At 34.3% G+C, this 26,440-nt stretch overlaps 1 protein-coding gene and 1 pseudogene across 2 annotated transcripts in view; one reads left to right on the top strand and one right to left on the bottom strand.

Moving 5' to 3' along the window:
- Positions 1–346: 346 nt before the first annotated feature.
- Positions 347–26,440, bottom strand: part of LRRC7 (leucine rich repeat containing 7) — a 525,614-nt gene continuing 499,520 nt past the window's right edge. The window contains exons 26-27 of the mRNA XM_079128752.1: positions 16,960–17,034; positions 347–1,605 (exon numbers count right to left, since the gene is read on the bottom strand). Coding sequence (XP_078984878.1) covers positions 1,498–1,605; positions 16,960–17,034 — 183 coding nt within the window. The 3' untranslated portion in view covers positions 347–1,497. The remainder of the gene's footprint in view (positions 1,606–16,959; positions 17,035–26,440) is intronic.
- Positions 8,405–8,891, top strand: LOC306663242 (transcription factor BTF3-like; annotated as a pseudogene). Its single transcript has one exon. The product of its transcript is annotated as a transcription factor BTF3-like (transcript).

Below are 26,440 nucleotides of genomic sequence, written 5' to 3'. Positions count from 1 at the left end.
AGAGCTCTCATGACATCAATATGTAATTCTATTGTAAAATCTCAATAGAATACTTGAATTGATAGCATGTGAAATAAATTCATTATATATATATCTATAAAAAAGAGCTATGTAGAAATATGAGAGAACACGTATAACCAATTCTTGGAAATTATTTTAAAATTTCAAATTCATATTTTAATCAAATTAATGACTAACATAAAAATAAATATTATAAAGGATTGTAAGATGACTTTTGATCTTTTATAGAGGAAAACAGTTCCAATGTAAAAGTAAATAATTCTATATTAACTATACTTATGTCACTCTCTAAAGAGAGTGTATTCAGAATTTAATATACCTTGAAACATTCTTTGTGGAAAAAAGTATTTTATCTATTTCTGTCCACAAAACAGCATTAAAAGTATACAGACCACAGCTCTGAGAAATTATATTTGAAGTTTCATATTTAAATACCAAAGTTTTAAAACCACCCAACATAACTTTCTAACAAGTCTTTCTTAATGATAAATTTTATCAATTCCCCAAACTCACTTTAAATGATTTAAAAGTAGCAAATTAAATAAAGCAGCACACAAACAAATTGCACATTTACAAGTAAAGAAATCACAGGGGCTACAATTTATAATCAACATAAACTGGAAAGAAAGAAAGCAATACCTTTCCTGCCACCCATCATTCACTGCTTAAATTTGTGGAGAAAAAGACTTATCTACAATGACCTTTAGTCTGTTTCTTAACTCTGCATGTATTGTAATTAGCTAAAGGCATTGAACAAATTAGTTTGTCCTATTTTTATTTAGGTCCCAGTGATAAATGGATAATTTATGAAATATTTCACTCTGTGTTATGAGAATTTAGCAAATGAATATGGAACCAAATATAAACACTTTATACCATATGTACAGTTGCTTTCATAAGGCATTATCATGAATTTTTATTGAAAAAGATTCAATATAGTAAAGTCTTATTTTAAGATATATTTTCTTTCTCAATCCGAGATGTTTAGTTTATGAAAATATTGTTTTTCTCTATATTCTTTTTGTATATATGCCAACATATACCTTGTGCTAGAAATATTTTATGGGAATTACAATTCTTTATGTTCGTATTTTCTATATAAAGGCATATACAACTTTGAGGCAGTGTTTCTGATGGAGAGCAGAATTCATAAAGAGCTGTGTGTGCTTCCGTGCTCCGAAATTATATGAAATCCACTTTGAGAAGAAACTTATTTGATTAAAAAAACAAAAACAAAAACAAAACTGCACCAATGCACAGCCAGAGGCTGACAATTAGAACTAATACATAACCACATGAACATCATATTTGTAGAGTTAACATTTTTAAGGATGATCAGTGCTAACATATAGTATTATACATTTGGCACTAATGTTTGCCATTGGTCCAGCAATTGGCAAAATTTGTTTCTATGTATAAATTTCTTTTTGAACATTAGGTCTGGCTAGACATATCTTCACTATTTATAGAAAATATTTAGACAGTAAGCTCACGTTGAATAACTAGGTCTACTGTGTTCTGGAAACTCTTCAGTAGTAATACAGCTTTTTCATGTTCCATATGTACAAAACTGTGTCCATTTGCCTGTAAATACAAAATAAAACAGGGAAATCAATGCAAATATTTGTTTATCATTGTATCATTGTTTCTAATCATAAGATCTGAGGGGAAGGACTGGGGAGATAGCTCAGCTGGTAGAGTGCTTGCCTTGAAAGCACAAGACCCTGAGTTTGATCCCCAGTACTGAAAAAAAAAAAAAAAAAAAAAAAAGATCTGAGGGAACACTGAGCAACCAAAACATACTTTTTTTTTTTTTTTTTGGTACCAGGGTTTGAACTGAGAAGCACTCGACCAATGAGCCATGTCCCCAGTTCTATTTTATATTTTAATTAGAGACAGGGTTTCAATGAATTGCTTAGCACCTCAATTTTGTTGAGGCTGGCTTTGAACTCTCGATCCTCCTGACTCAGCCTCCTGAGCTGTTGGGATTACAGGCGTGCACCTCTGTGCCTGGCAAGATATCAGTTCTTAAAATTCACAATGACATTTCATCTATGGAAGTAAATAATTTATCCAGATTTAGCCCAAATTATTAATACCACTAGTATTTATCAAATCTCTAGTATGTCTTTGTTCCTATGCTGATGATAAAGATACATTGGTGAAAACAGATTTGTGATACAGTAGTTCAGATTGGCTGTTGTTCTGAATTGTTTAGAGAGTAGCCTAGTTGAGATAGATTGGGAGTATGCACACGGCCATTGCCCTTGTGCTATATAATCACCAATATAAACTCATCAGCATGTTAGATATTTTAATCATATCAAACATGACTGGACATTTTCAAATACTGTTAAATATTGCTTTGACTCATGGAAAAGTTCTTGGTTTGTACATTTTTATATTAAAGAAATATTTTTATTCTTGCTATCCCATTGTCAAATGCAAGTGTTTTTATTATCTATGCCAGTGGTTCGCAACGCAATCCAATATATCTAAGGTATCTATCCCACACAGGGATAAAGCACACTGACTTTGAAGAATGATACAAATTCTTCTTTGTAATGTGTTCATTTTTTTGTTTGGTTTTCTGAATAATAAATTGTAAATTATCTTGTTGGAATGATTTTTATTATTAATTTATAGAAAGGTGGGTCTCATAAACCATTATTGCCACAAAGGCCAAATTAAAAGATGAGCTTATTGAAATTTTGTAGGAACAAATGTTGCAAGGCAATGAACGATATTTATATAACTCTTTTCACTGTAACCTGAGACTCAGAAAAGTTAGTCAAAGTGACAAAGTATAGGTAATAGAGACTATTGGTTGACTTTTTCAATCTTCAGTGGACTGACATTTATTTTGGGCATACATAGCCCTTGTTATTTTATTTATTCTTTTTATGCTTTCTTAAAACATGATTAATGTTTCTAGTAACCAATCATTTGAATGTTTCACTACCTTTAGTTTTTCAAATTTCAAACAGCATTATATCTCCAGCAACACTGTACGATCTTTATAGTTCAGAGGAAAGTCATCTGATACACAATTATCAGTAGTTCTTAAAATTGATTAGACAATGATGTGATAAAGAAGGTTCTAAAACATTACATTAAAACTACATTATGTATAACAGTAAGGAATATGCTAGGAAATAAAATGTAAACTCTTGGAAATCCATATAATTAGAAGCATAAATTTGTTCTGAATTAACAAAACTCTACGTATTGATTAATAATTTATTTAGTAAAAATGTTAATGAGGTTGGCATTGGTGTTTCAGTGGCATGAGACAGTAACTAAGTAGAATTTGGGGTGTGTTACACAGTTCAAATTTCTTGCTTTAAGTTATATAAGGATCAGAGAATGAAATTTCATTTCATATTGTTTCTGGTTAGATGGTAACAGCCAATAAAAAACATAGCTAATGGTACAGTCTTCTTTCTACTATTATCCTGTTTTGGACATTGGAAAAGTAGCAAACTTGCATGAAATACATATATTAAACTAATTTTTATTAGAGAATTTTAGTTATATAAAATAGTAGTTGGGTTCATTTTGACAAAATCAGACTACAGTATAGTTTTAAGGGGTACACTAACTTCCTTAGTGCCTTTAATTTTTCTCCACATGAATATTTGAATTGTGAAATTAAAATTTAACTTTAATAATGAAGTTCTTGAATGTTAAAAATTAATAATATCTTTGTGAGTGCTCTGATTTCTCTACCTGAAGCCTCAAACCTAGAACAGCAATGAAGTTAAAAACCCACTGAGAGTTTTCAGAGAATTGCTTGAAATTTAAATATCTCAAGAGTTTCAGGGGTGAGAAACTCTCTAGGATTTGGAGGCCATGGTATTTGCTCAGTCTTAGACCTGACATAATAACAATGCTAAAAAAAGACAATAGTATTAGTGTTAAGGGCATGCGTGGTACAAAACTTCAGTAACCAATTAATCATAGTTGTTAATTTTGAATGATTCCTTTATTGAAAGATCTTCAAAGAAAGTTGATCCACTTCCAGTATGATTATTTTTTCAACTAAAAGTGTCTGTTATGTACTACCCAAGGCATTGTGGTAGACTCTGGGGTAGGAACAGGAACAGATGGACCATGGAGGCTCCCATCTAAGGGGTGGCTGTCCAGGGGGGAAGCAAGCCATGGGCATAACTGAAAATAATATATGAGATGCCTTTATAAATGAAAGGCCTTCCCCAGAGACTAAGCCACTTGTCTGAGGTCACACAGCTCAGGGAGTGAGTTAGAACTGCATCATCTGATACCCCAATATTCCTCCTTATTATTTCTCCCGATAATTCACCAAAATAATGAGAACATGGTCATTCCATGTGATCTGAACTGATATTTCAGTCGCCATGATAAAATGTCCAACATTTCCTCCTTCAGCATTGTGGCTTTATCTTCTCCTGGCCGAATTCTGTTCTTTCTTGTGGTTGCAAAGCCACAGTTCTCATTCTGATTCTTATCAGGTTTAATTTCACTTATTCCAAAAAATACTGAGAGAAATAACACTTAGTCCTGAATTGAAAGCTACAGAAATGCTGAATCTCTCCTCATAGCCTCATCTTGGTTTAATTGGGTTGTCGTGACCAAATGTGAGCTTTCTTTCTGAAAGTCAAGAACCAAGTCAGAGTATCTGCTGGAGCAATGCCAAAAGACTTGAGAGGAAACAGAAAGAAGGAAACTGCTAATAAGAAGAATCTACAATTTTGCTCCTGATTAGACAAGGGTGTCAGAAACAAGGATCAAACTGTGATTCTTGTAACTGAAAATGGAAACCTTGGAGAACCTTGGATAAGAGAAATGAAGTTTCCTGGCAACAGAGGCAAGGGAACTATTGATCATCCATTTGGAAACAGGAGAGTAGAGTCCAAGAAGCAGGTCAGAGTGGTCTTGCTAGCACCAGAGTTGAGGTTATACGGCAACCTGATACCACATGGAATGCTGAGATTTACCAGAAAATGAGTTTAAAAGGAAGCATTGTGGCAGAAGAAAAATCTAACTGTAGGAACAGGATGGAGTTGAAACTTTGGAAATGTAGAGCAGAACTGGAAGACAGTGTTTGCTGCTAATAGGGACATCTGTGTAAATCTGCTTGAAGTGAGGTAGGAAAGGTGAAACAGGGCTGGTTTATTCCTGTCAGAGTATGGCAGAAGCTGGCTTTAACCTGGGGACCAAACTAAAAGGCAGAGATCCTCGCAGTTCCTAGGCACTGAGCCCAGGGGCCTGGAAACTCTGAGTTCCTAAAAGACCGGGGCATGAGGAGTCCTGGAAAGCGTCATCCTGAAGGGGGACCAAGTAGGGTGTGCACAAAGCAACAGAAAATCTGAGAGAACCAAACATTTTCTAGTGCTACTAATTAGCACATTTTCCCCACAGCATAAAGGAATAAGCAGGGAGAAACTGAATTAATTCTGGGCTCAACTTGGGATCTGGTTCTGATAAACCAAACTTCACCATGTTGAGAAACACAATCCAGGCTGACTCAGGGACAGCAGATCCCTTCATAACTTAGCCCAGAGAACAGTTTGAAAGTACCAGCCTTTCATTTTTGCATTGGGTATGTACAAATGAGAGCCAGAGTTCTGAAAACATGTAAGTAGGGCCAACCACTCAAAAGGCAAGAAGCATTTGGTGAGTTAGATCCGTAAGTCAAATGAACTCTAGTGCTCTCTCTGTAATTCCTGTCCCCATAAATGTTTTGATTTTAAATCAGAGTGTTGGTGAACCTTAAGAGTCCTGTTTAAAACAATACAACCAGGGACTGCCTGGGAATGGCTCCAAAATACCAGAATGACTCTGAGTTAGTTTAGAAAGTTTGTGAAAGATAAAATGAGTTAATGTATGTCAAGTGTTTAGGATGGGGCCTGGCACATGATAAGCAATCAATAAAAGCTAATACTATTAATGTTAATACATTACCACTTTGTAGAGTTTAAGAAATAAGATTTTCATTAAGCCATAAGAACAGAAGGAGAAAATGTCAGAGGAACTATATCTTTCTTTTTCTGCTTAGCTAACCCAATTTTTTGATAGATGCAAATGTGAGGATCAGAGTGATCACAGGATAACACAGATAACACAGCTGGTGGCTAGGTGGGAATTTATCACGCGGTTGTCAACTCTCTGGATCTTGGCACAATCAATTTGTTTCTTTGGATGTTGCAAAGTTGCAATTTTTAATGTAGGTTTGTTAGATACATTCACTTTTTAATATCAATTGAACTATTTCTTGACAAGTGGCATTGTGTTAGGCCTGTGGCTGGGGAGGGCAATGACAGAAGAGCCTGGAGAAAGGGGTTTGTGTTGAAGAGAGAACAGAACCTCGGCTCTAGAGAACCCCCTTCTTTCATCTGTAGGACAGAAAAGCAGATAGAATTTATACTGTATTTGTTACTGTGAGAATGGCTATCTGGCTTATGTCTTGAATAGTTCAGACAGGGAATCAAAGAATTATGTTACTTCATTTATAGGCCTTTTCCAAGTAAAATTAAGAAAAAAATATTTTTTTTCATTACTGCAGACTGACCTGGGGTGATCTATCATTGAGGTACATCCCAGTCCTTTTTATTTTTTATTTTGAAACTAGGTCTTGCTAAGTTGCCCAGGCTGATCTTGAACTTGCAATCCTTTTGCTTTCGCCTCCTGAGTAGCCGGAATTATAGGTAGGTGCCATGGCAACTGGCATGAATCTCAATCTTTTAACTAGAGGAATTTTGTGGTTGATTTGTGTGTATGAATAGAAGAGGTTGAGGAAATAAAGACTGGTCCTATACAATATCAATTACAGAGTATAAATTCAATGATGCTTTGAAAAATAAATACATATGATACATTTATGCATATAACGTTTCCAATATATGCACAATATAAATGCAAAAGATAATATGAAGAATAAATGCTAGCTTAATGAAAATTTAAAATGTTACCTCATTTGGATACATATATGCTTTATATAAACACATTATCAGATTCAAATAAAATGTGTGCAATCTTGAGGAAATTGCATCTTAGTGAAAAATGAGAAACAAATGAGTGGCTTATTAAGTTTCAGTGAAGTTAATAAGAAAACAATCTAGGAAATGAAAAGATGTCCTGAAAATGTTACGCTTCAAGAATGTGTAATTAATGGGTTTTTAGCCTTAGCTGATTTGAAAGTATGAGGAATATTTTATTGTAATCTTTATGTAGCTTCAAAAAGATATTCCTCCTATTTCACTTCCATTTGACATCTTCTCTGCCACAAAATGTTTTTACTTTCCCTTTTTCATGATTTAGATGTAAAAAATCTGAGGGTTAATGAAAAACATTAGTTGCAATTCCAGCTTTGCAATTATAACTCATTGATTTACTGTAAAACACACTTACAGTTTCTGGATTTTTTCCTCTTGTTCCTTCCTGGATTTATCTCTGATTTCCTTCTGGTAAATGTTTTGTTAAATGGATAAATTATGGACGGTTATACTGTAGAAACTTTCCAGATGAGGCTGTAATTCTCATAGGAATTCTGTTGTATTCTTAGCCAAAGCTCTAAATTTAAAAACTAGCCTTGGAAAAGACTTGGCCCCAGGTCTGATAGGATTATCCAACAGCAAGGACAAGACAAATCATTTAAGACTACAAAAGGAAAATCAAATTAGAGACCTGGGGATGTGATTTTTGATTGCTTTAAACTCATCCTCAAGGGACAGACATTTAAAGGATCAGTGCACATAAATTCTGTATATTACATATACATGATTGCGTTCCTATACTTTGAATGTCACAGCTCTTGGGATGAAGAAAAACTAAAAACAGCAATTGAACTAGAGCTATAAGGGTAAGACTTCACGACAGTCAGGTATTATGAGGCACAGTAGAAATCTTAGATATTTATAACTGTGGTTCAAATGACAACCTGGAGTTAATTCCCATTTTAGAATTTTCAACTGGTAGATACTCTCATTAAATATTGGAATATATTTAGGATAAAACATATTGCATAATCAGTACACAGTGGCTCTATGCCAAGTCATTTAAAAAAACAACTTTCCATTAAAGATCCAAACTGTAGGTCTTCACTTCTTAGATAGTTCTCATGAAAAACTTATATTATTCTTTGTAAATGTGAGAATATTTGAAGTCTTAATGGCTCTTGGTTGTAGAATTAAACAAACCTTTACAAAATATAACAAATAAAAATTTCTCTTTTATCTTAAGTGGACACAAGTATTGCAGTTTGAATATCTCATGAATTCATGCTCAACAGAGACATGGCAAGATAGAATAGACTTGGTGTGCACCTAATTTCAGCTAGTCTGCCTGAGACCCCCCTAAGTGCCAACTCTAGGCCCTTATGAGGTTCCATTTCTGCTCTGACAAGATGAAAGAAACTATCATGAACCAGGGAAAACTTGCCAAACCATAGGAACAAGGCGTATTGGTGGGAAAGGAACTTCTTCCAGAGAGAATGTAGTTCACAGAATTTATCTACAGCAGGTAATAAAAACCTTCAGTTCTCCTTAAAGAAGTTAGGGGTAAACAATATCTCTAGTATTGAAGAGATGAATATGTTTATAAACCAACGGACAGTGATCCACTTTAACAACCCTAAAGTTCAGGCATCTTTGGCAGCAAACACTTTCATTATTAAATCAAGCCATGCTAAGACAAAGCAACTGATGAAAATGCTACCCAGCATCTTAAATCAGCTGGGTGCAGACAGTCTGACTAGTTTAAGGAGACTGGCTGAACCTCTGCCCAAACAATCAGTGGATGGAAAAGGACCACTTTCTACTGAAGAAGATGATGATGAAGTTCTAGATCTTGTGGAGAATTTTGGTGAGGCTTCCAAGAACAAGGCAAACTGAACCGATTAACTTCTGAAGAAGATAAACTTGAAGTTACTGGGAGCTGCTACTTTATATTATGAGTGCTTTTCAAAATTGTTTTGTTTATGGATCTGATAAAATCTAGATCTCTAATATTTTTAAGCCCAAGCCCCTTGAACACTGCAGCTCTGTTTAGTTTCTGCTTATACACAATTTATTCTTTGTAGCTAATTAAGCTGAAAAAGCCTGGGAATAAAGTTTAAAGCAAAGGTTAATAAAGTTCTAAAAAAAAAAAAAAAAAAAGACTAAACTGAAGTCTTTGGGAATTATTTGTATAGAAACTTGGGTGTGGAAACACATTAATTTCCTACTTTGATTTACAAGGCAATTTCCAAGAAGCTATACTCTATTCCTTTTTACCATGAAAAGAATAACATGAAAATCAACCCCTCATTTTCAGGGAACTCTTTGGAATTAGGCTGGTTTCTGTTTTGGTGGATAGCTCGCTTTTAAAAGACAAACTAGGAGCCTGGGATGTAGCTCAATGTTATAGCATCTGCTTAGCATGTGTGAGACCCAGGGTTCAACTCCCAGCAGTGTAAAAAAGTAAAATAAAATAAAACAGGGCCAATTGGGGTTCGTTTTATTAAATGTTTGACATTTGACTCTTTCCTGTCTTCCTCCTTCATTTTCTGCTCTGTGTAATTTGGGCTCATCTGCTTCCTAGATTAGACTGTGTAAAAGCAGGAATATAGTTATCTTCCCTGTTGTGCTGTTTACACCTCTTGGTATTCTACAATACTTTTTACAGAGTGGGCATTTAATGGATATTTTCCAAATAAGTAAATAAATCAATCAGTAAGATTTGCTCTAGACAATCAGTATGGTATAATGGAAAGAGATCAAATAAGTTATTTAACATCCATTAACAATAGTTACCTTGTAGCGTTGTGTGAGTTAGATGACAGAAATTCTTAATTATGATTATTTTTCATATTAACCAACTATGGAGGATAGAGCAGTCTAACCTGACTTATCTTTATTTGTCTTCAAGTTTTACTTAATATTTAAAATACTACTTTTTGATTTCCAAAAAGTATTTTCTCAATTTTTAAAATAGATATCTGTGGTACAACTTTAAACATTATGAGCAAAACTAAAATAATAATATGCAGTGAAACTCTGGTATATAAAATCACACGTATTTTTAAACTTATTTTTAGTTGCCTTATAACCAAACTATTTTTTTAATCTTCTTCTCTTAAATATTATATCATTATTTACAATAATTCCTCTGAACACTATGAGTTACATGATTATTATTCCCTCTCTCCAAGAATTCCAGTATTTTTTATTTTCAACCACAAAATGAACTATAGAAATGCATAACTTACTTAGCATTGTTGGAAAAAGCTATAGGGGATTTTTAAAATACCTTAAGTTTATTTATTTAAGGGCACAACACTTCATTTTAACCATAAAATTATTTCTCACTGTTTTTGTCATTTTTCTGGAGTAATTTTTTTAAAATTCAGAAAAATGGATGTACTCTAACCCTTTCTTAATGAGTCATGGTGTTAACTGTGAACATAGACACTCTGGGAGAAAGCCATGGGCCCAGTTAGTAAGTTTCTACAGCAAACGTTTGTTTCCCAAAGTGTGTTTTCTGGAAGTGGCTAATAGATGTTGTTAGTAAAGAGGGGTATGGAATAAAACATGCTGGGAAAAATGAAACTGTAAGATTTCTCTAGTGTGCTCAGGACATGTAAAATCCTGAAACGAGGGATATAGCATGAGGTGGCTCTGAAACATTCATGTCCAAGAAATTCCTGTTCTCAGGTATCTTGAGAGAAGCCTTTGGGAGGTCCTGGTCTAATACAAGGACCCCCATCTACTGTGCTTTACAAGAAGCACGGTGAAGCTGTGACTTCTGCTTCTGACAATGTGCCTGGACCCGGAGGCCTTCCTCTTGGTGGTCTGAAAAACTAGGTAAAAGACTCCCAGTATGAAATAAATCCTTTCTTGTGAGTAAAAAGCATGAAATTCAGTGCAGAGTTTGTAAGAATAACTACGAATCCCTCAGAAGCAATTTGATTTTTGGTTTATGTTTTTGTTTCTGAAAGCTGAGACTATTGAATAAATGAGCTCTGCCTAAGTAAGAGACCACCAGCAGTGCCTGATCACACCGACCGCTTATTAACAGGCACAGAGCCACAGAATTTCCATTCTGATGAGGAAAGTTGGTTCGATTCAGTGGCTGTATACAGACGTAACTGTGTGCAGCAGACCTGGCCACCCAGACATTTTATTTAGACTTCTGGGAGGTTTAAACTCACTCTCGTATTCTGAGGCTGGAAGCTACATCTTGCCATCTCCTCCACCTCATCTCCACGCTCACTCAACTCACCTTCGAGTCTGAATTCTCCAACTCCATGGGAAACATTCTTAATTTCCAGGGCCTCTTCTTTTCACGACTCTAACCTGTGACCCCGGGGTCTTTCTCCCTAGGATTCTCTCTTCTGTGCTCCATACTCTTTCTGGAGTAAGCCTCTTATTCTCTCCTGAATGCTAGGCCAGGCTGGCCCCTGGGTAGTTCCTCCAGCACCTCCCTCTGTCCTCAAGTCCAGAGGCTTAAACTTGTATCTCCTCTATACCAGGAGAGCTCCATGTCCCGTGTTCCCTCTCCTCTCACCAACTGGCTCAATGGGTGAGGTAAGTTGAACTAGTCTACCCTCTGGGCTTTCATTTTGATTGAGGGGCCACCCTCTACACCTCAAGAAATACCTTTATATTGATCACTTCATTTTCTTAATACTTAACATTTATTAGTCATATGACAAAATCAAATACTTCATTGATTTTCTAATAGATCTGCATACATACATCTTGTGTCCCTAGTGAGGAGTTCCTCTGAGGGTACATGACTTCTCTCTTATCTATTATAGGTCTTCTAATGGTATTCCTTTATATAACACTTTTCGGGATATATGGTGGAATTCTCTGCTATTATGGAACAGAACAGTGATATAATTGGCCTGATGAGCATCAAACTCCAAAATTTTGGCCAAGATGTGGTGCTCTGAGTAAAAAAATTCACTGAGAAATAATTTTTAAAAAACAGTACAAAAGCACAGTAATTATAATTTCACTAAAAGTTCAAGTATTCATTGATAGGTTTATTTGTTGGCAATGGCTTTTATGAACTTTTTTTTTTTCTTGGTCCTAGGGATTGAACCTAGAGGTGCTTAACCATTGAACCACATCCCCAGCACTTTGTACTTATTTTTACTTTCAGGCAGGGTCTCACCAAGTTGTTTAGGACTTCATTAAATTGCTGAGACTGGCTTTAAAGTTGTGATCCTCCTGCCTCAGCCTCCTGAACTGCTGGGATTATAGGTATGTCCCATCACACCCCATTGAATTGTCTTTAAGAATTTTAAGGTCTAGGTGTCTGTGGGGGTGAGGAACAAAGGACAATACCTGGTTTGTCTGAATTATTAACATATTGACTATTTTACTTTTGGTATGTTAGAAATGCAGTCACAGATCAGGCAGATATTTTGCTTATTGATTCTAAAATTCTTAAAATAATAAGATAGAAGAGACTATAAAATTATCTTTAATTGGGAGCATATTTTTAAGTCTCATATTGCAAAAATCTGTTTTTGTGACTGGTAAAATATGGATGCCATTAACTAATTCTCTTTAAATTATTTCATTTCTCTTCTCCTATTAAAGTTAGACTTGTGTTTGGGGTAGAGGGCTGGTAAATAAAAGTGATGGGGGCCTGGGCGAGGTGGTGCACACTTGTAGTCCCAGCTGCTCGGGAGGCTGAGGCAGAGGATCGAGAGTTCAAAGCCAGCCTCAGCAAAAGTGAGGTGCTAAGCAACTCAGTGAGACCCTGTCTCTAAATAAAATATAAAATAGGGCTGGGGATGTGGCTCAGTGGTCAAGTGCCCCATAGTTCAATCCGTGGTACTGAAAAAAAAAAAAAAGAAACAGGAGGCAGCTACCTTTAATAACAGAACATGACATACTTATAAGCAATCTTTAGGTCTATCACTATGAATCACATTATTGACAATCAGGTACAAGGTATTTGCTTTTTAGTGTATTAGTCATTTCCACAGAGTAATTATAATTAATAAATTTTCTATATTCAGATGTATTTTAATTTTAAGGCATAATTTTAATTTTAATGAATTAGACTGAAATTTTTTACTGGAAAGAACACTAGAGGAGAGTACGATGTTAAAATAACAAAATTGCCATTTCAATAATGTTTGTGTATTAGCAAATTCACATGGTTCACTCTAGTGACATTCTTTTATGATCCATGTGCTGTTTTCCCCTTTCTTTCTCTCAGTCATGTAATTCAGCTTTACAGAAGGTGAGATCATGAAGGGTCAGTTCTATCTCTGCATTCTTCCCACATGCCACACTGTTACAAAGCCAAATAGCACCGTAAATCACTTAACTAAGCTCATTAATTATAAGATGTCTATGCTGGGAAAATGAATCGTAAAATGACAGGAAAATCATGTGAATATGTTTTAATTAACATCATCACTTAATGAACACATCATGTAATTCAAATAACATGCTAATAATACCATAGCAGAGTAAGAGGGGTGAGTAAGAAGAGTTGAGGGGAAAAAAAAGATCTTATCTAACAAATTTGGAGTTTGGGATTTGGGAAAGGTACCTCTTTTATTATCTTATGTCTCTTTTGCTCTTTGCTATTGGGTTAGACCAAACACAGTAACTGCCATCACTTTGGACTGCCAGTTTTGTTTTTCTTCCTTTCATCTTGCTTTTCCAGGGTTTTCATTGCCATTCAGATTTGTAAATAAATTGGTTCCAGTGAGAACACATAATACGGATCTTGTAATTAACAGATAACTCAATATTGCTAACCCATTTTTTTCCCCATCATTCTTTAAACTAAGAGCCAGTAGTATTATGGAGTCAAAAATTTAGCTTGCCCCCTGGGCTCTGATATAGGCAACAATTCCAGTTCAGAATTAGCTGTTCTAGCTTGGGATATAGCTCAGTTGGTAGAGTGCTTGCCTTGCAAGCACAAGGCCCAGGGTTCAATCCCTAGCACTGCAAAATAAATAAATAAATAAATAAATAAATAAATAAATAAATAAATAAATAAATAAATAAAATTGATCCAGAATTAGCTGTTCTTCAATTCAGAGAGCATAATTGGCTACTTTTGCTGTTAAAATATTATGAATGAAAAATACAGTAATTTATTTGATTAAGGTCTATGTGGATTTTTTTTCTTTACTTGAAGATGGACTTTGATTTTATTCTACAAGGTACAAATGAGTTCTACAGCAAGATTCAAATGTTACATCATCGATTGTCATTTTGGAGACAGGAGGCATCCAGGTGCAGCTCTTTCACAGTGTTCTTGGCATTTAACTAATTGAGCTGATAATTCCTTTCTGCTTCTTGCTTTAGGAATTCATTCCTCTGTGCACTTTGCTGTTGCTGTATGCCTCTGAGGGATTAGAAATACTGAAGCCTCCTGTCCCCTCATATTGGCCTTCTAGAATTTTATAGCCAGAAAAGAGTATTCTAATACTTTGCAAGTAGACATTTATTTTCCCATTTGCAGCATATAATTTTGTTATGATGATTATGTTTATATTTCTTCTCTGAACCTAAGTATAAGAGGAACACTTTTGATACCTCTGTCATAGATGAAGAAAACTCCATAACCTGTCTCAGGCTATAGGATGCTTCTTGTCTGGCACTCCTTGCCATTTCCTTTGCTAATGAGCAGCATTTACCAAGTGTTAGGGAGTTATGTTGTTAGTTCACTCTTGGCTGCCTTATACAACACTTCATAAAATTATCAAACAAGTGAAGTTTTTGAGCTGAGAGGGACTTTAGATATAAAATTATCTGTGGAGCTATTTTACATATAACAAATCTGAGGCCCGTCGATACAATGTAAAATACTTAAGACTGCAAGACAAGTTAGACCATCAAAAATATAGATCTTTATGTTAAAGTGGTTAAGAAAAATTTTAGATTATGTGTCTTTTTTGTTTCAATCATCTAACTCAAAAGACAATCTACTATCTTCTGCCTGCCTGGAATGGACTCAGCCATGCAGGACAGTGCTTCAGCAGCAACATTCCCTCAGCTGGGACAGTTCCTAATATTTTCAGAGAACCATCAGTTTTGAATATTTGAGTAGCAGATCATGATCTTGCTAGTTTGTTGGTCAACAAATATATGAAAAATTGTTCAACATCACTAGCAATTAGAGAAATGCAAATTAAAACTACACTGAGATTCCATCTCACTCCAGTCAAAATGACAATTATCAAGAATACAAGCAATAACAAATGTTGACAAGGATGTGGGGGAAAAGTTCACTCATACATAGCTGGCAGAAATGCAAATTGGTGCAATCACTCTGGAAAACATCTCAGAAAATTTGGAATGAAATCACTATTTGACCCAGTATCCTACTTCTTGGTATATACCCAAAGAACATAAAATTAGCATACTACAGTGACACAACCACATCAATGTTTATAGGAGCTCAATCACAATAGCAAAGCTATGGAATCAAACTAGGTGCCCTTCAACAGATGAATGGATCAAGAAAATGTGGTATATACACAATGGAATATTATTCAGTCATAAAGAAAAATGAAATTATGGCATTTGCCAGTAAATGGATGGAACTGGAGACTATCATGCTAACTGAAATAAGCCAGTCCCCAAAAACCAAAGGCTGATATTCTCTGTGATATGTGGATGCTAACACACAATAAGTGGGCAGAGAGGGAAGAATAGAAGTTCACTGGATTAGACAAAAGGGAATGAAGGGAAGGGAGGAACAATGGGAATAGGAACGACAGTAGAATGAACCAGACATAACTGTGCTATGTTCATATACGAATACAAAATCAGTGAAACTCCATATGTACAACCACAAGAATGGGATCCTAATTAGAATAAGTTGTATTCCATGTATGTAAAAATACACTTTACTCTCATGCATATCTAAAAAGAACAAATAAAAAATAAATTAAAAAAATTTCTGAGGATAAAATGTTAAAAAAATCTTGTTATATGTATATTGGGCTATATATGATTTCTACTTTTCTAGGCCTTTCTGATAGTTCAGTAAACAGGAGAAAGAAGATCTCCTTAGAGTTGTGTTGAGGGGGTCTTGCATTCTTCTGTGTTTTGTAGCTGACTGATGAAAGTTCCTTTCCGACATGACCTGTCTTTTTAGTGTATCTAAACCTTCAATATATTATGTTGAGTCATTTCAAATTTTTAAAAATGGCCAAACAGCAATTTCAGATAGTTGCATATGTTTACATACTGGGAAATTTTAGGGGTCAAAATACTGAATCTTAAATACTTAACAGCCTTTCCCTTTAAGGTAGGGAAATGATTTAGCACCTCTTGCATGGGAAATGAATTCAGAAGAGAGGACAAAAGCAAAATGGATAGCATTATGCTGAGCATTTGATTACTGCAGTGACCCTTTTCTGATATGCAGAGATTTAAGTTAGAGAAAGTCTTTTTTTACTGGACAGTATATTTTAAGAAGTCACCTTATCTCTAGCAAGGTTCATGTTCACCTGTGCAGGGGAAGAGACAGATACAATCATGTGTTTCACAACATTCAACTCATTCAACTCATAATAAGCAGACTGTTGAAAAATGAAATATGGACGTGTTCTTCCCCCTTTCCTAAAGTCACACGGATACCCTATATGGGCATTTAATCACTGTTGCTTTTACTTAATAACTATACATAGATTCATAGATGTGTACTAGAATGCACACCATATAAAATCTTATATTGCTGTGTAATTCCATTCAACTCAACTAAAATAGTCAAAACACTACTATGTGCCAGGTAATATATTAGATGCTAGGGACACAGGTTTCTCTCAGATCAAATTGTTTTTGACTTGTCTCTCAACTTCAAAACAATAAGGGAAAATAAAAAAAGGGGAGTATTTATTTTCAATCATTTAATTCGTCATTTAACTTAATAACATGGTTACATGTTTGTTTCAGTGTCAGCATTTGCATGCATTGCTTTTATCTGTCTTACCTGAAGAATCTTATCACCAGGCTGCAGAAGGTTGGAGGCTGGCCCATCAGGCTGAACCCTAGTAACAAAGATACCCTATAAGTCAGAAGTAACAGAGGTTAGGATTCCATTACCAACTAGGCCCTCTTAAACACATTTTCATTCATATAGAAAACAGATAAAACATTTAAAAAACAGTTTATACATGCAAAGTTTAAAGATAATTATATTATTTTAAATAGGTAATACTCTCCAAGTTTAAGAAAACTGACATGTTCACTTGCAAAAACAAAAAACACAAAACTCATATTGTTTTTAAAGTACGATTATGATTTATAAATTTATCCATGATATATTCATAAAAATTTCTTTCTTAAATCATTTGAAATATGATATTGAATCATTTTTTATATAAATTCCAAATTTGTGTTGTTATTCTATATTAAAAATGTTACCTTCTTGGTAGGTTTTATATTCATATTTACTTTAAATGCCTTACTAGAATTGTAGGCACATATTGGGTTATTTTAATGAGTTAATTACTATGTATTTTACTGAGAATTTTAATATAGAATGTATGTAAACAAATTAAACATAAAAAATCCAAAATGCACTTTAAATAAATTTTGCGTCTACATAGTCATAAAATCCTTAAGTTGGTCAGTTTATAAAAAGTCAGGTTAATTTTATTTATCCTGGACATAAAGCAAACATTTATTGAATGTTTACCACACGCTAAGCTTTGATTGCTAGTGATACAGAGATATATAGAATATAGTTTCTGTACTTCAATGAGCTTACAATCTAATGGAAAAGAAGTCAAGAAAACTAACAATTAGAAAATAGTGTGACAAGTGTTAGGCTAAAGGTATGAAGGATTATAAAAAATGTACCCAGCTTACACCTGGTATGTAGGGGCTTCCCAGAAAAGGAGATATCTGACAGCTGAATCATAAAGGAGAAGTAGAAGGCAGCCACACCCATAAGGAGGGGAAGGATATAGCAGATAGAGGCCACAGCACACACAAAAGTGAGAGTGCCTTCATTTGGGAAATAGAAGTAGTGATGCCTGGATTGGTGATGGAAGGAAGGGGTTGGATGGGGTTGAGAGTGCAGCAGAAAAATCAGACCCAAAGGGAAAGTCAGGACCAGATCAGAATGAACCTTACATAGCCCTTTTTATCAGTTCAAGGAGTTACCGAAGGGTTTTAAGCATGATGGTGACAAGATTTTAATTGATATCTGAAGAATAAACTAACGAATAGATAAATAAAGCGGTCTATCCATACAGTGGAATATTATTTGGTGATAAAATGGAATGAAGTACTGATCCATGCAAAAAAAAAATTATGCTAAATATAATGTCAAGAATAGGGAAATGAAACACAGTAGAATGAACTGGACATAACTTTCCTATGTTCATATATGAATACACCACCATTGAAACTCCATATCATGTACAACCACAAGAATGGGATCCTAATTGGAATAAGTTATACTCCACATATGTATAGTATGTCAAAATGCACTCTATTGTCACATATATCTAAAAAGAACAATAACAAAAATAATAGGCAATGCCTAGAAACAGACAGTAGATTAGTGTTTGCCAGGGGCTGGGGAGCAGTTAGTGGTAAGCAACTATTAATACAGTTTTCTTTTTTCCTTTGCAATGTTGAGGATTCTACCCAGGTCCACATGCATGCTAGGCAATAGATCTACAACTGAGCTACACCCCAAGCCAGAGTATCTTTTTGAAGGTCATAAAAATATTCTGAAATTAGTGGTGTTGGTTGTACAACTCTTTGAATATACAAAAACTACTTAATTACATACTTTAAAAGAGTGAATTTTATGGTATGTGAATTCAACTGTTATTAATTTTTAAAAATTTCTAAGAATTATAAATGAAAATAGAAGATAAAATTTTGATATCCTTGCCTTTTATTTAGAAAATCATGTCATTTGCTGGTCTAAAAACTTTTTTTTCTTTAAAAATATGTGCCATTTATTGTATGCTAATTATCTTTCTATTGAACCATTAAAAAAAAAGAAAACAAAAAAGTACATTCAATTTACATGGTAATTATAAAAGAGATGTGCCCTCATGGTCTATAAACTTAATGACCTCACTGAAACCCAAAACTGTGTGTGTGTGTGTGTGTGTGTGTGTGTGTGTGTGTGTATGTTATATGTGCATTCGTGTGTGTGTAAATAGTTTAACAAACCCAAATTAAACTACTATTACAAAATAACAGAATGAATCAAACATCATTACCCTAGGTAAATGTATGATTACACACATGGTATGCCTCCACTTCATGGACAAACAGAGAAACAAGTTATACCCCATTTGTTTACAATAAAAAATAAATTAAAAGTAAATAAATAAAAATAAGAAGGCAGACATAATAGTAATCATTAAATAGTAAAATAGTGACTTTATTAATGTAGGTAATTTTGATTAATCTTAAAAATATTAATCTGTCTGAAAAGAACTCAAAAGACACTAATAAATAAAATATTATAATACTTTAAAAAAACACTATTACTCATGTTTTAATTTAGCATTTCAGATCCTTATGAAACTAATTAGTCTGAAGCCTTCGAGTGATTTTCATCTTTCTAATTTTATTATTATTTTTTCTGGTTTAAGGAGGAAATTAGACATCAAAATCTCTAAAAAAAACTTCATAAATTTTAGTCAAGTAATTAGATTGCTAGAACTCATCTTAAGGAAACAACTGAAAAAATACACAACATACATGTACTAATATGTTCACTATAATATCATTTTTAATAACAAAAAACTATAGCTAAATGTCTAAAAGGGCATTGATTAAAACAATTAAGGTAAATCCATACAACAGAATGACACGTGGTTGTTGAAAATGAAGTCCACATGGCTGACAGAGAAATAGGTGAATGCTTAGTGAACAGGTGGGTTCTAAAAGGCTGTGTGGTATGTCACTATATTTGCTGAAACCTGTTTATATGTATATTTGTGTAGGAAAAATATCTGGAAAGACAACTCCTAAGCATTAACAATGGTTATACTGGTAATAGGACATCCATTTTCTTTTCAATCTGTATTTTCTTATGTTTCTATAATGATTGTACATTACTTACAGAGTTAAGGACATCATAAAAACAGTTGCAATTTTAGGTTAATGGTGGTATTATTAAGAGTGATGTTTAAATATCTTTGGCCAATTTCATTGTAAAATGGTCAATTCAGAAGAAAAGAGAAAGCCGGTTGTTTGAAAAGGATAGTTAATAAAGAACAATGATTAAGCCACTACTGAATGGTACTGGTTGTGACAACAAATAAACCCCCACTGTCCTTGCCATACTGGGCACACAGCTGCCATACTTCATTAATCCAGGAGACTGTATACACAATCAGTTCCCCAGATTCCCTTTTTTTTTTTTTTACTGTTGGGGTCTCTGTACCATTAGCAAAATGATACTATTACCAAAAATAAGGCACCACATCTCCTATTACTGGGGGTAATACCATTTTGACCTTATTTGATCCTTGCCGTCTCTCCTACTAGATTAATTCTGAAGGCTTTTCTTCAGCTCAGTGTACAGGAACAGTTTAATAAGGTTTGTATGAATCCCGACCATAGGAGCTGAATAATGGCCATCACATTTGCAATGCTGAGAGCAACCGGGAACACTCTATAAGCTGAAGGCTCAGAGGTTACGAATGTGGTGTCTGCAGCAGGTTTAATTTCACCCATCACATGGTTTTGTAATATTCAACTGCTGTTTTGATGACTGGCCTTGAAGTTTACTTTTATGGTAGCTCGAGTCTTCCAAAGCATGTATTGCTTTTTTCTAAAGTTTTATTATTTCTTTTCGATCAATAAATTTCATCAACTAAGAAACTGCTTCTGCCCATTGGTATAGCTTTTTCTCTATATAACCTCTCTGCCAGCTTATTGCCATGTTAGAGGAAACAGCACTGAGTGCTACATTTGATAATGGTCTGTGGCATTCCTTATTGTGGAGGTGGACTATTTCCCAAAAGACTGCATTCGAAGGCCAGTGCCCTAATGTTTCCTTATATTCAGGTATAGAAATGAAAGAGACCAATTAATCTGAGTCCTTTTTTCAGTCTTTGCTCTGATGAATATTGATGAGAAATATGAAAATTTTGACATTGCTTCGAAAAAGCTCATTGTGGTAATGTGTCGCCCTTTCAACAACTCATTTTATTCTGAGACTTCGAAGGAAACTTTGGCATCAATGACAGAATTTTTTGGGGACTCATCAGACTCTGTATTTTGAAAATTAGAACAGTAACTTACTACTGTTTGGTGAAAATCAGTCTCCTAACTTTTCTAAATAATAGGAAGCATCTTATATGTTATCAAAGATCCAAAGAGTTGCATCTTACCAACTTTATAACTGTTAGCAACATCTAAAATATGTTCAGCTTCTTATTACCTTTGGTAGGGTGCCAAATGTAGGACAAAGTATCAAGCAATATATTCAACACTACTGAAATAATCTATTATCTAAAGTTACAGTAAAGTCATCTTGCCCAAGGCAGGGAAAACCCTCAGTAAGTATATTTTCTCAACGAGGCAATAAGTATGAGTTTTCTACTGCTGCTGGAACAAATTTCCACAAACTTAGTGGCTTAAAACATCAAAAATTTATTATCTTAGAGTTCTGTTGGCTAGATTTCCAATACAGTTCTCACTGGGTCAAAACAAAGTGCTGGCAAGGCTGCATTATATTTCTGAAGTCTCCTGGGGAAAATTCACTTCCCAGTCTTTCCTTCTTCTAGGAATATTCACATTCCTTGGCTCATGGTTCCCCTCTTCTGTCTTCTATGTCAGCAATTGTGTATCTCTCTGACCATGTTTTGTTGTCACATCTCTCTCTGACCACAGCTGGGAAGGAGTCTCCATGTGATTATAGGACCCATGTGATTATACTGGACCCATCTGGATAATCAAGGATAGTCTCCTCATGTTAGGGCTTTTACCTTCATTACATATGCAAAGTCGCCCTTTCTATGTAATGTAACATACTCACAGGTTCATTTTTTTTTTCTGTCTGCTATATTGTGCAAGTAATTAGTAGTTAAGATAATAACTCTAGGGCTGACTGTGTTTACCATTTACAAATAGATGAGCTTGAGTAAGTTAACTTTTGTATACATAACTTTTCATTAGTAAAATGGATAAAATAATGGTATATAATATGGGCTGGGGTTGTGGCTCAGTGGTAGAGCGCTTGCCTAGCATGCATGAGGCACTGGGTTCAATTCTCAGCACCATAAATGAATAAAATAAAAGTGTATCAACATCTAAAAGAATGGTACATAATAGTTGCATTGAGTGAATGCATGCAGGATATTTAGAACAGTAGATAGTATTCACCATATGGTCTAAATGTTACTATAATTATTAAAAATATGAAAGCTGAACTATAATCCCAGGTCTTTTATACAACCGAGTCTTCAACTGTACCAGAAAATTATACTTCTGGAATATACTGAAAGGCCAACATTTGTCATTTGTCATATTTCCCTTGAGTTCCCAGTAGGTAAGGGGATTAACATCTTTTATTTTGGAAGGAGACAGAAAGAGGGCTAGAAAGTCCCTCCCACCTCATTTGTGGTTTTTCTTAGGGTGGCTCACAGTGATAATGGCTCCAATTACTGTTCACTCAGCAGTGTACCTGGGTCCGATCTGCAGGGTTTTCTAATAGTTCTTAATAACTGTTAGCTCCAACACAGACACATCAGTTCCTTATAGTAATGGGTACTAGTATGTACCCTCATTAGTAGCTTATGGCTAATTTCTGAGTGTGTTTTGCTCTCCTCTCGTGAATAACTTTCAGGTTCCTTAATGGTTTAAACCCAGTGATTTCCCTCAGTACCACCTCTGGAGTCTATCTCATGACAGAGCAACATGGTAGATGCTTTAAAGTCCTTTCAAAAGAAGGTACCTCTTTGCTTTCCTCAGACATCAGCATCTGGATGTGTTTGAGACACAGACCTTGATGCTCCCCATAGGCATGACTTCTGCTATCTCATATTTCTGCTCCACTTAAAAACCAGCCTTGATGTAAGTCATAAATGACTCTTTCAAAAGTACCCATCACGGGCATGTAGAAAGTTTTGCTTTTTGCAAGTACTTTTGAGAAAGGATGTATTTAGGAAATTTCTCACAGTGTTAAGATCTGACCTCGTCTTACTAGTTACCTAGCTTCTACACCTTCAGACATAAACCAAGAACTCAGAAAGTCTACAAGGCCAGTATTAACATCCTAACTTTAGAGGAGAAAAGAACTTTATGTGGCTTTTTAATGATGAAGGTGAATGACTATGACAGTCTCAGCTATTGTAAGTGTAGACTCCAAAATAGAACTTGTCTTAAGGGACCTACAACTTCAATTTGTGAAATATGCTTTTTTTTTTTTTTTTTTTTAAATTCTGAAAAAAAATCTTAGCTCTGGCTGATGCTAAGAAATTGGTTTCTAGGAAGGCCATACCTCAAGTAAAAAGTATACACTATTACAATTATAATTCAGAACATACTAAGTTAAATATTTTAGAGTATAGAATTTCATGATGTCATATAATTATGAAAGTTCAAAGAGAGTTTCTAGAGGAAAAACTAACTCATGAAGATAGCAATACTGCAGAGCTATAGATTCAACAGCTTTTAAGGGGCTATTCTTGTTCTTCCATAGAGGCAAATATTAATTTTCTTTCCTTAAGTGAGCAACATTAATATGTAACTCTATTGTGACTTGGAGAAGCAACATTAAACTTACATAATAGAATATGTTTACTTAGTCTCTATAATTATTAGAAGATGACACATCAAGGACAAGGTATTATCAATAGTGTTTTTCTCCATGAATCAGAAATATGATGATGAAATATTTTAAGATTAATTGCTATGTGTACATTTTAGGCTTTGAACGTTTTGCTACCTTGGTAACTGAGAAATTCCTATGCAACAAGAGATGAAATTTATCCCATGGTCATTGGGGAAATCAGGAAAGGAGAGAGAGGGGGAAAGGAGGAAAGGAGAAAGAAAGAGGGTCACTGAGAGCTGAACGTGGTGCTTCAGGTATGACTGAGCTTTAACTTACAAAACAATGAAATGGTAAAGCCAGAAAGAAGAACTGCTTTAGAAACCTAGGGAATTTGAGACAGAGACAAATTAAAATTCTCCAAAAGACTAAAGTCATCTAGAAGTTTTAAAAAATCTCATGTGCTATTGTTTAAAGGAACTTCAAACTCAATCTCACTACTATTTAATAAATAATAAAATAGAAACCCCTTGCTTGCACTTTTTAAAAATTGTTAGTAATGCACTGGAGTGCCAAGGAGACTAGTGAAACCCAGAGAAATTGACCATGAGATTACCAATATTTTAGTGGGAATATAATGGAATAAAATATCCTAGCAGAAGAAATATACATTGTTTGAGTTTTGAGGTCATTCTAAAAGTTTTAGTATTTTATATATACATATATTTTCATAATATAGTTCTTTTGATTTGTTTAAAGTATTTAAAATATAAGCAACTTATTCCCTTTTCTCTGAGATTCCTTTTAGAGATGATAGATTGACCATTATAATATTTTTTATAGTTTGATGCTGGTCATTATGGACAGTTCTCTTCTGGGAAACTGAAATGTAAGAACTAAAATTGTGTGTTTTTTTATAATTATATTTTAAATTTTATTAATTGCTCCAGTAGTCTCATGATTACCTAGCAATTGGACATCTCTGGATGTCTATAAGCAGAACATGTACATCCTGCTTATTTCTTGATGAAAATTGTGAGCTTAAAAATAATTTTCTTTTACTTATCATATTTTCTTCTAAAAGTCAATAATCATATTCCCCCACTTATTGTCATTCCAGATTTCTGACCTTGAAAAAGAAAAGACATTCCATTTATTTTATTTTATGAGTAAAAAGCCTCTTTTTAAGTATAAGACCCCAACTGGTGGTGGATATTTGGATTGTTGAGCTTCACACAGTTTACCAATTCTCCCAGAGCTCCTAATGGCTTTCCTTCTTAGCTTTGCAAATGGCATAAAGTAGCAGAAACTATTAAAAACAGGAGTAGGTAACTCTAGGTGGCTATGTATTCTCTTTCCTAGCTATTCCTAAAATAGTATTGGTATTCAGGTTTCTGATTATCATCCCTGCAGGCTCCCTCAAAGTCCTTTCAATTGTGTAATTTTTTGACACTGTCTTCGTATTTCAGATTCATGAATTGCAAATTGATGTATTCAATCAAACTTTTTTTTCTGTCATTTAGGCTCAAATAAGGCTGTTGAAGTGAGAAAGTGTCTTGTTGTAAGCGACATTCAATTGAATGAGGATTCTTAAAGGTCGAATATTGTTTTTCTTAATAACTAACACTTTGTTGTACAGTCAGATTATGCTAGAGGTATTTCTTAGAGGTGTTAGTGAAATCAGAAGATCAAAATCTCTGGAGCAAATGCTCAGAAGACAGTATAGCTGTGAATTCGACGTGTTGATTGAAAGTGGCTACACATTGGCAGTGTGGGGTGTAGTGAAAAAGTTTTTTTTTTTTTTCCATTTTTAGTCTTTATATTTCTATATTATTTGAAATGTTATAGTAACAATATTTTCATGTATTGCTTGTATAAATTTTTGAAATGTATAAGTTAAACAAAAAAAGCTATTGTAGTTTATGTATCTGGGACTGAGAATATGTTTATGGAGGATAATTATATCCTGCAGAGTAAAAGCATTGAGGCTGCCTATGATGATAACGGAAGGGGAAGCAGCTCACAACCAGCAGGACCAGCAGAAGGATCTTAAATAAAACTGATTCTTCATTCACTCTTTTTTCTTTGATTACTCTTACTTTATCACTGAGAAATGGACACTTTCAGAGAACTGAATCCACCCCAGCTGGTGTGGGCAATTCAACAAAACCAAACTTATCACAGTCTTTCTTGCAGTAAAGGAACAAACAAAATTTCCAAGTCTAGGTCCTTCTCTAAATTAGTCATTCTAAGTCAAGGTGGAAACATTCTTGAGTAGGGAACAGAGGGAAAATATGATTTCCCCCTATACATAAACAGAGACACCAATAAGTAAAGAGGCAAATAAACAGAAAGTAGGATATAAATTTTCTTCAATCACTTTGCTGTTTAGTTCAATACTAAAAAAGGTTACTTACTTCCTATTAATGAATGTCCCTGGGGGTTAAAATATGGTCCCTTGTTATGGGAATGTGGTTTGTGCAACATGATGAGGTTTAATCAACAAGATTTCAAATATAGGAAGCTGTTTGTAGTCTATTATGCTTAAGAAAATAAAACTAGTTACTAAGACTATGTGTACTATATTAATTACACTGTAAATACAATAGACAAATATATGCACATATATGATTTGATACCTTACACAGTAATCCTAAACCATTATTACTGCTTAAACTCATTTTGAATTTATCTTTAAGTTACATATATAAATGTA

The sequence above is a fragment of the Sciurus vulgaris genome, assembly GCF_902686455.1.
Source record: "Sciurus vulgaris genome assembly, chromosome: 1".
Lineage (NCBI taxonomy): Eukaryota > Metazoa > Chordata > Mammalia > Rodentia > Sciuridae > Sciurus > Sciurus vulgaris.
This window is presented reverse-complemented; position numbering and strand designations above follow the sequence as displayed.